This window comes from Lontra canadensis, unplaced genomic scaffold, assembly GCF_010015895.1.
Source record: "Lontra canadensis isolate GAN:19392208 unplaced genomic scaffold, GSC_riverotter_1.0 scaffold429, whole genome shotgun sequence".
In the NCBI taxonomy this organism is placed as follows: domain Eukaryota; kingdom Metazoa; phylum Chordata; class Mammalia; order Carnivora; family Mustelidae; genus Lontra; species Lontra canadensis.
The window spans coordinates 80999-91265 of NW_022631422.1; the positions used below are offsets into that span (position 1 = coordinate 80999).

Below are 10267 nucleotides of genomic sequence, written 5' to 3' on the forward strand. Positions count from 1 at the left end.
CCTCTTTATTTAACACTAGTATCTTACATCTATAACCTCTTTCTGCAACTCCACGCTCCCCTCTAGCTAAAAACCTGCTCACAATAAAAAACAAAATAATGCTTTCCCTTCATCCTATGGTGTCTTGAAGTATCCAGGGCCATTCCAGATGTCTCTATGTGGAAGTCTACACCCTTGCTACAGAGCACATGACCCAAAGACCACTGACATTCGCATTACCTGACAGGTCAGAATGCAGAATCCCAGACCTGCTGCTCACAATGTGCATTTTTAACAAGGTCTCTGATGATTCAGTAAAATGGGAGAAATTCTGGTCTATACTGAGTCTGCTGCCACATTCCGTTACCTTAACTTAACCCTCTAGAAGCAAGCCTCACGTTCATCACTATCAATTCTTCAAAACTGGAAATGTCTTAAAAGTCATAAACTTTCTAATGGACTTTTTATCACGGTTAAGGTTTCCTTGATTTCCCCTGAACTGACCCTGCTCTCTTCTTCCTTCCTTCCAATTCTCTTACATTGCCATATACATGCCATTAAGACACCCATTCTTATAGCTGACTAGATCATAGCTCTGCATAATCAACGACATCCTTAATGTCTTCCCAATAGTGAGGAAAGCAGTAAGAGGGGGAAAATTTTGGTATCCTACTCTGACAGGTTTTGGTACCGGAAGCTCACCTGATACACTTCTGGCATTTAAATAGTCTGCTATTCCTTTTAAAAGAATTGAGCTAAATCTTACATGTTTCAAAAGCTCTTTTTCTTAGGCTTGTAAATATCGTTTGTTCAAACATGGATATCAGCAATAACATCTACCTTATTTATGTCAGAACCTTCACTGAAGCTTGCCCCAAAATAACTAACTAAATAAATAAAATAAAAAGACTTCAGAATAAGAAGACTGTGAGCATTTCAAATATTTTACTGGACTTCTTTACACTGTTAAATTTGTATTGTAATATTTACCTGACTGGGATGCTTGAATTTCCTCCACTTCTCTGGGTTGATTAGGAATAAACTCTTTCCCCTCCACAGCAGGCTAAATGAGTATTGAAACAGTATGATTAAGACATAATGAACATTTCAAGCAATCTGTAGTTAAAACCTCAAAATAAAAATGTAAGTTTTACCTTCAAGTAAGAATATTTTCCTGGAGAATCTAAAAAGCAAAAGGGTCATATAGTTAACTCCATGTACATATAGAGGCCAACAAACACTCATGCACTTAGTACTAAGCTGACTCCTCATGCCTGGCTCAGATTACAAATAGGTTTTGGGGTTATTTCTACAGACAGGAAGGTGAGTTGGGCAGAAGAGCAATTTCTAATGAGAGGAACAAATCGTGACCCTGAGCAGACAAACGTGAAAACCAATGGTAGAATGCTACACCACATCCTTAAGGCAATACAGCAGAATCATTTATACCATTAGACTCTAAGTATGTATGACCGTCTTCAATTTGTCCTGTAATGTGGGAGTACACAGTGCTGATGATAGGTCAACTAAATGCATAATTGAGTTTTCATCAAACAGAGCCTTATGAACTGATTAGCTTGGATATATACTTGTAGGATCACAGTTACTAAAAGTACTCATTTTTGTCCATACCCGCATGTGCTACCGGTATGCCTACATTCCTGTATCTACTAATTTAGCCACCTTAAAGTTTCTTCATCCACTTAGGCAAGAAGGTGTATAAAACACATCTAAGAAATAATGTACAATAGCTTTAAATATGGAAATATGACTATGTATATGGAACAAAATCTATTTAATTGCCACAGAAATCTTAGGTACTGAAAATCTTTTGTCACTGCCATACTTATTGATTATAACAATTTTAGCCATCAGGGAACCAACCCTATAATTTTTTTTTATTCCAAACGTAGTTTGATTTGGTAGATTAGGTCAGTCTTTCAAGGGTTTTTGGAAATAGCTATCATATCCAAAAATTACCTATCTTAAAAGAAAGCCATAGCTCCCATATCTCACTTGAGTAATGAAGATCAACATAACCTGTATCTTTGATGCCCAAAAGACCTGAGGAGGATGAATACGTGGCTATGATTGACCCCATGTCTAGCACTCCATCTGCTTTCAGTATTCTTTGTGGAGCTGCTGTGATTTAATCTGTTCTAGTGCAAATACCCTCATGCCATCTAAAGTGAATTCTCTTGAGTTTCCTCCTCATCTCCAAAACTTCTCAGCTAACGTGCCTTTCCCTTTTTCCTTGTTCCTGTCCCTATCCCCCTTCTTCAAAGTAATTCCTGGGGGCGCCTGGATGGAGCAACAGATTGGGCATCCGGCTCTTGATTTCGGCTCACGTCACAATGGCATGGTCTTCACAAAGAGCCACGCATCCGGCTCCAGGTCAGAAGCGAGTCTGCTTAAGGATTCTCTCTCCCTCTCCCATTGCCCCTCGCCCTGATCACTCACTGTGTCTCACATTCCCTCTCCCTAAAACAAATAAAGAAAAATATATTACAACAGAGTTATGCTGGATCTATGGTCTTGATTGTTCTGCTTTTACACGCCTTTTATTAGGGATTATGTCCACCATTTCTTTCCTCTTTATTTAGCACTGATATCTTATATCTATAACCTCTCTTTCTGCATCTCCATGCTCCCCTCTAGCTAAAAACATGCTCACAAATAAAAACAAAATAATGCTTTCCCTTCATCCTATGGGATCTTGAAGTATCCAGGGCCTTTCCAGGTGTCTCTATGTGGAAGTCTACACCCTTGCTACGGAGCACATGACCCAAGGACGTTTGACATTCGCATCAGCTGACAGGTCAGAATGCAGAACCCCAGACCTGCTGCTCACAATGTGCATTTTTAACAAGGTCTCTGACGATTCACTAAAATGGGAGAAATTCTGGTCCACATTGAGTCTGCTGCCACATTCCTTTACCTTAAGCATCTAGACGCAGGCCTCACGTTCGTCACTATCAATTCTTCAAAACTGGAAATGTCTTAAAAGTCGTAAACTTTCTTTTACTTTTTTAAAAAAAGATTTTATTTAATTATTTGTCAGAGAGAGAGAGCGTGCACAAGCAGGCAGAGTGGCAGGCAGAGGCAGAGAGAGAAGCAGGCTCCCCGCTGAGCATGGAGCCCGATATGGGACTCAATCCCAGGATCCTGGATCACGACCTGAGCGGAAGGCAGACGCTTAACCAACTGAGCCACCCAGGCGTCCCAAAAAGTCATAAACCTTCTAATGGCCTTTTTTATCACTGCTAAGGCTTCCTTGAATTCCCCCTAACTCACCCTGCTCTCTTCTTCCTTCCCGTCTCTTACTCAGCACTCAATGATACTATTTATGAAGTACCACCACTTTATATGCCATTAAGATACACACACTCATCGCTGACGAGAACATAGCTCTGCATCATCAGCCATGGCAGTCCTGAATGTCTTCACAACTGTGAGGAAAGCAGGAAGAGGGGGAAAATTTTGGTATGCTACTCTGACAGGTTTTGGTGCCTGAAGCTCACTTGATATTATTTCGGCATTTCAAATAGTCTGCTCTACCTTTTAAAAGAATTGAGCTAAAGCTTATGTTTTTTAAAAGCCTTTTTCTTAGGCTTGTAAATAACTTTTATTCAAACATGGATATCAGCAATAACACCTATGTTATTTATGTCAGAACCTTCATTTAACCCTGCCAAAAGGAAAAGAAAGACTTCAGAAGAAGACTGTGAGCATTTCAAATATTTTACTCGACTTCTTTACACCGTTAAATTTGTATTGTAAAATTTACCTGATTGGGATGCTTGTATATCCTCCATTTCTCTGGGTTCATTAGGAACAAAACCTTTCCCCTCCACAGCAGGCTGAATGGGTATTGAAACAATATGATTAAGACATAATGAACATTTCATGCAATCAGTAGTTAAAAATTCAAAATAAAAATGAAAGTTTTACCTTCAAGTAAGAACATTTTCCTGGAGAATCTAAAAAGCAAGAGAGACATATAGTTAATTATAGGTACATATGAAAGCCAACTAAACATTCATGCAGTTAGTACTAAGCTGAATCCTCATGCCTGGCTCAGATTACATTAGGTCTGGGTGCTCTGTTTCTGCAGACAGGAAAGTGGGTTGGGCAAAAAAGCAATTTCTACTGAGAGGAACAAATCATGACCCTGAGTGGACAAACGTGAAAGCCAGTGGTACAATGCTACATCACATCCTTGAAGCAGTACAGCAGAATCATTTATACCATTAGACTCTAAGTATTTACCACCTTCTTCAATTTGTCCTGTCATTTAGGCAGTCCACAGTTGTGATGATAGTTCAACTGAATGCATAATTGAGTTTTCATCAGAGAAAGCATTACGAACTGATCAGCTTTGATACACAGTTGTAGGATAACAGTTACTAAAAGTACTCATTTTTGTCCATACCCACGTGGGCTACTGGTATGCCTACATTCCTGTATCTACTAGTTTACCCACCTTAAAGTTTCTTGACCTACTCATGCAGAAAGGTACATAAAACACATCTAAGAAATCATGAACAATAAACTTTCAACATGGAAGTATGACTACCAAAATGGAAAAAAACCTATTTAATGGCCACAGAATTCCTAGGAACTGAAATACAATTGTATTTCAGAATTAGTGTCATATGTACTGATAATAACAATTTTAGCATTTAGGGAACCAACCCTATAATTTCTTGTGTTCCAAACGTAGTTTGATTTCGTAGATCATGTCAGTCTTTCAAGGGTTTTTGGAAACAGCTATCGTAGCAAAAAATTACCTATCTTAAAAAAAGGGAGCCATAGCTTATGTATCTCATTTGAATAACGAATACCGATGTAACCTGTATCTTCGATGTCCAATAGACATGAGGAGGATGAATACGTGGCTATGACTGACCCCATGTCTAGCATTCCATCTGCTTTCAGTATTCTTTGTAGAGCAGCTATGATTTAATCTGTTCTAGTGCAAATACCCTCACACCATCCAAAGTGAATTCTCTTGAGTTTCCTCCACGACTCCCAAAATTTACCAGCTAGGGTGCCTTTCCCTTTTCCTTCATTCCCTTCACTATGCCCCTTCAAAAAGTAATTTCTGGGAGTGCCTGGATGGAATAGCGGATTGAGCATCCGGCTCTTGATTTCGACTCAGGTCATGAGGGCAGGGTCCTCAGATTGAACCCTGCATCGAGCTCCAGGCTCAGAAGTGAGCCTGTTTGAGGAATCTCTCTCCCTCTGCCTTTGCCCCTCCCCCTGATCATTCTCTCTCTCATTCTTGCTCCCTAAAACAAATAAAGAAAATAAATTCTAATAAAAGACTTATTTGTCGATCTATGGTCTTGATTGCTCTGCTTTTACACCCTTTTTATTAGGGATTATCTCCACCACTTCTTTCCTCTTTATTTAGCACTAGTATCTTACATCTATAATCTCTCTTTCTGCATCTCCTTGCTCCCCTCTAGCTAAAAACATGCTCACAAATAAAACAAAATAATGTTTTCCTTGATCCTATGGTGTCTTGAAGTATCCAGTGGACTTTCCAGATGTCTCTATGTGGAAGTCTACACCCTTGCTATGGAGCACATGACCCAGGACCTTTGACATTCACATCACCTGACAGGTCAGAATGCAGGATCCCAGACCTGCTCCTCATAATGTTCATTTTATTTAATTTTTTTAAAAGATTTTATTTCTTTCTTTGACAGAGAGAGATCACAAGTAGGCAGAGAGGCAGGCAGAGAGAGAAGGGGAAGCAGGCTCCCTGCTGAGCAGAGAGCCAGATGCGGGGCTCAATCCCAGGATCCCGAGATCATGACCTGAGCCCAAGACAGAAGCTTAACCCACTGAGCCACACACGCGCCCCTCACAATGTTCATTTTTAACAAGGTCTCTGATGATTCAGTAAAACTGGAGAAATTCTGGTCCATACTGAGTCGCAGCCACATTCCTTCACCTTAACTTCACCTTCTAGAAGCAACCTTCACGTTCGTCACTATCAATTCTTCAAAACTGGAAATGTCTTAAAAATCATAAACTTTCTAATGGACTTTGAATCATGGCTAAAGCTTCCCTGATTCCCACGAACTGACCCTGCTCTCTTTTTCCTTCCAATTCTCTACTTTGCACTCAATGATACTATTTATGAAGTACCAACATTTTATAAGCCATTAAGACATACACACTTATTGCTGACTAGAGCATAGCTCTAAATAATCTGCCATGTCAGTCCTTAATGTCTTCCCAACTGAGAAGAAAGCAGGAAGAGGGGGAAAATTTTGGTACACTATTCTGACAGGTTTTGGTACCAGAAACTCACTTGATATTATTCCTGCATTTCAAATAGTCTGCTCCTCCTTTTAAAAGAATTGAGCTAAAGCTTACATTTTTCAAAAACTCTTTTTCTTAGGCTTGTAAATATCTTTTGTTCTAACATGGTTATCAGCAATAACATTGACCTTATTTATGTCTAATCCTTCACTTAAACTTGGCCAAAAAAAATAATAATAATTCAGAAGAAGAAGACTGTGAGCATTTCAAATATTTAAATGTACTTCTTTCCATTGTTATATTTATATTTTAAAAAACCTGATTTCGATGTTTGTTTTTCCTCCATTTCTCCTCCTTTCTTAGGAACAGAATCTTTCTCCTCGACAGTAGGCTGAAGAGGTATTGAAACAATATGATTAGTACGTAATGTACATTTCATACAATCTGTAGTTAAAAATTCAAAATAAAAATATAAGTTTTACCTTTAAGAAAGAATATTTTTCCAGAGAGTCTAAAATGCAAAAGGGACATACAGTTAATTGTGTGTACATATGAAAGCCAACTAAATATTCATGCAGTTAGTACTAATATGAATCTTCATGCCTGGCTGTGATTACATTAGTTTTTCATTTTCTGTTTCTAGAGATAGGAAGGTGGGTTAGGATGGTGACAAGACAGAAATATGAACCCATTATAAGTATTGAACAAAAATACAAAATATAGGCTCAACAGAACATGCAGTTAGGATTTCAAAAGTCAGATGATGTTTCAAAGGAGCATAACTAATATAGAAGACTGCACATATACCAATGTGAACATGCTGACTGATGGGGAGAAAAGCAACTTTTAATGAGAGGAATAAATCGTGACCCTGAGTGGGCAAATATGAAAGCCAATGGTAGAATGCAACACCACATTAATGCAGTACGGCAGAATCCTTTTTACCATTATACTACAAGATTTCACCATGTTCTTCTATTTGTCCTATTATTTAGGCAGTCCACGTTTGTAATGATAGCTCAACTGAATGCATAATTGAGTTTCCATCAGAAACATTATGAATTGATTGGCTTGGATATACACTTGTAGGATAATGGTTAATAAAAATACTCATTTTGTCCATACCCATGTGGGCTACTGGTATGCCTACATTTCTTGTATTCTCTAGTTTAGCCATCTTAAAGTTTCTTGATCCACTCATGCAAGAAGGTATATAAAGCACATCTAAGAAATAATGTACAATAAGCTTTCAATATGGAAATATGACTATCAAAATGGAAGAATTCTATTTAATTGCCTCAGAAAACTTAGACACTGAAAACCTTTTGTATTTCAGAATCAGTATCATACTTACTGAAAATAACAATTTTAGCATGTAGGGAACCAACCCTATGATTACTTTTGTTTCCAAAAGTAGTTTGATTTGGTAGACAATGTCAGTTTTTAAAGAGTTTTTGGAATCAGCGATAGTACCAATAAATTACCTATGTTAAAAAAAAAAAAATAAAAAGCTATAGCTTCCGTATCTCATTTAAATAATGAGTACCGATCTAACATCTATCTTTGATGTCCAGTAGACCTGAGGAGGATGAATACGTGGCTACGATTGACCCCATGTCTAGCACTCCATCTGCTTTCAGTATTCTCTGTGGAGCAGCTGTGATTTAATCTGTTCTAGTGCAAATACCCTCGAGCCATCTCAAGTGAATTCTCTGGAGATTCCTCCTCAACTCCAAAACTTCTCAGCTAATGTGCCTTTCTTTTTTCCCTCATTCCCGTCACTATCCCTCTTCTTCATAAGTAATTTCTGGGGGTGCCAGGATGGAGCAGCGGATGGGCCATCCAACTGTTGATTTCGGCTCACGCCATGATGGCACAGTCCTGGGATCGAGCCCTGCATTGGGCTCTGGGCTCGAAGTGAGCCTGTTTGAGGCATCTCTCTCCCTCTGCCTTTGCCCGTCCCCCTAATCACTCACTGTCTCTCTCATTCTCTCTCCCTAAAATAAAGAAAGAAATCCTTAAAACAGAGTTATTTCTGGATCTATGGTCTTGATTGTTCTGCTTTTACACCCCTTTTACTAGGGTTTATCTTCACCACTTCTTTCCTCTTTATTTAGCACTAGTATCTCACATCTATAACCTCTCTTTCTGCATCTCCTCGCTCCCCTCTAGCTAAAAACACGCTCACAAATAAAAACAAAATAATGCTTTTCCTTGATCCCATGGGGTCCTGACCTATCCAGTGGCGCTTCCAGATTTCTCTATAGAAATCCCTTGCTTCAGAGCACATGACACAGGGACCACAGACATTGGCATCACCTGAGACGTCAGAATACAGAATCCCAGACCTGCTGTTCACAATCTGCATTTTTAGCAATGTTTCCAATGATTTACTAAAGTTGGAGAAATTCTAGTCCATACTGTGTCTGCTACCACATTCCTTTACCTTAACCCTCTAGAAGCAAGCCTCATGTTCGTCACTATCAATTCTTCAAAACTGGAAATGTCTTAAAAGTCATAAGCTTTCTAATGGACTTTTTAATCACGGCTAAAGTTTCCTTGATTTCCCCTGCACTGACCCTCGTCCCTTCTTCTTTACAATACTCTTACTTTGCACTCAATGATACTATTTATGAAGTACCACCATTTTTATGCCATTAAGGTACACACACTTATCGCTGACTAGAACATAGCTCTGCATCATCAACCCAGTCCTGAATGTCTTCCCAACCATGAGAAAAGCAGTAAGAGCAGGAAAATTTTGGTATCCTACTCTGACAGGTTTTGGTACTGGAAGCTCACCTGATATTATTCCTGCATTTCAAATAGTCTACTCCTCATTTAAAAGAATTATTTTGGTGGGGTTATGGACATTGGGGAGGGTATGTGCTATGGTGAGTGCTGTGCAGTGTATAAACCTGGCGATTCACAGACCTGTACCCCTGCAGCTAAGAACACATTATATGTTAATAAAAAATAAAAATTTTTAAAAAGAAAATTAGAAAAATAAAAAAATAAAGAATTATTTTATTTTACCACCTTCCACTCTAAGAGCTGATTATTATCTTTCATTTATTCCCTATGTTCTTTGACTTTCTCATCAGTCACTCTTTTGATCCTTTCCACTTATTTCCTGATGTTCCTTTGGTCTTAGAGTATCTTGAAATGGAACCACTAATTTAGCTCCTTTGTGGCACCCTCAGTTTCACTTGTTACTCACACCTGATAAGACTTCAACTTATCTCCTTTTCAATCTTTCTCCTCTCTATCTATTCAATAGGTGATTTTCTTCGGATATTTAAATATATCAGTATTTCCATTTTACATCAATATTTTATCAAGTGACTTTCTAATAAAATCCAATTCTTACCTTCTACTTGTTCATTTAATGGACTTGTCCCTTTCTGATCTGCATTTCCAGATAAATGATCAATGTATGTCTCTGGAAGACTCTCAGAATTACTCTGTTAAAATGGACAACAAAAATTGTATAAATTGTACAAAATTGAGTTGTATAAAGATTTCCTAATCCTTTTCTAAGAAAATATCTGAATTTCCTACTTTAATAGTAATCAGACTCACAAATAAGAAAAACATGTACTGAAAACCGAAACATTTAAACACCTCATATATGCTTTCTAAATTAAGTGTAATGTTTAACCTTCATTTGGCCACTGACTGTAAACTGAACATCAAATGCCAGAGTAAATATTTTCTTGGACAGAACACTGACTTATATGTACATTTCAACAGGAACTAACAAAATACCTAACTCTCCTTTGCATTCCCCACCAAAATAAAAGGATATTAAAAATATGTATTTAAATAAATTCTCTAATAAGTATATTTGCTACAAATTTAAACTGTTCCTAACAGCAGAACCTTTTTCCATGTTAAAATAGGACACTTGACATAGGAAACCTTGGAGTAGATCATGTTGAGTATAAAGAGTACAGTGTGGTAACTGCTGCTTCATTTGGATAAACAAAGGCTTGGAAACTTTATTGACAGG

At 38.0% G+C, this 10267-nt stretch overlaps 1 protein-coding gene across 1 annotated transcript in view; it reads right to left on the bottom strand.

The window, feature by feature from the left end:
* Positions 1-9708, bottom strand: part of LOC116862994 (ankyrin repeat domain-containing protein 26-like) — a 78146-nt gene extending 68438 nt beyond the window's left edge. Inside the window, exons 1-7 of the mRNA XM_032850462.1 lie at positions 9626-9708; positions 6738-6766; positions 6574-6646; positions 3931-3959; positions 3767-3839; positions 1134-1162; positions 970-1042 (exon numbers count right to left, since the gene is read on the bottom strand). Of these exons, the coding sequence (XP_032706353.1) occupies positions 970-1042; positions 1134-1162; positions 3767-3839; positions 3931-3959; positions 6574-6601 (232 nt within the window). The 5' untranslated portion in view covers positions 6602-6646; positions 6738-6766; positions 9626-9708. The remainder of the gene's footprint in view (positions 1-969; positions 1043-1133; positions 1163-3766; positions 3840-3930; positions 3960-6573; positions 6647-6737; positions 6767-9625) is intronic.
* Between the last annotated feature and the right edge of the window lie 559 nt (positions 9709-10267).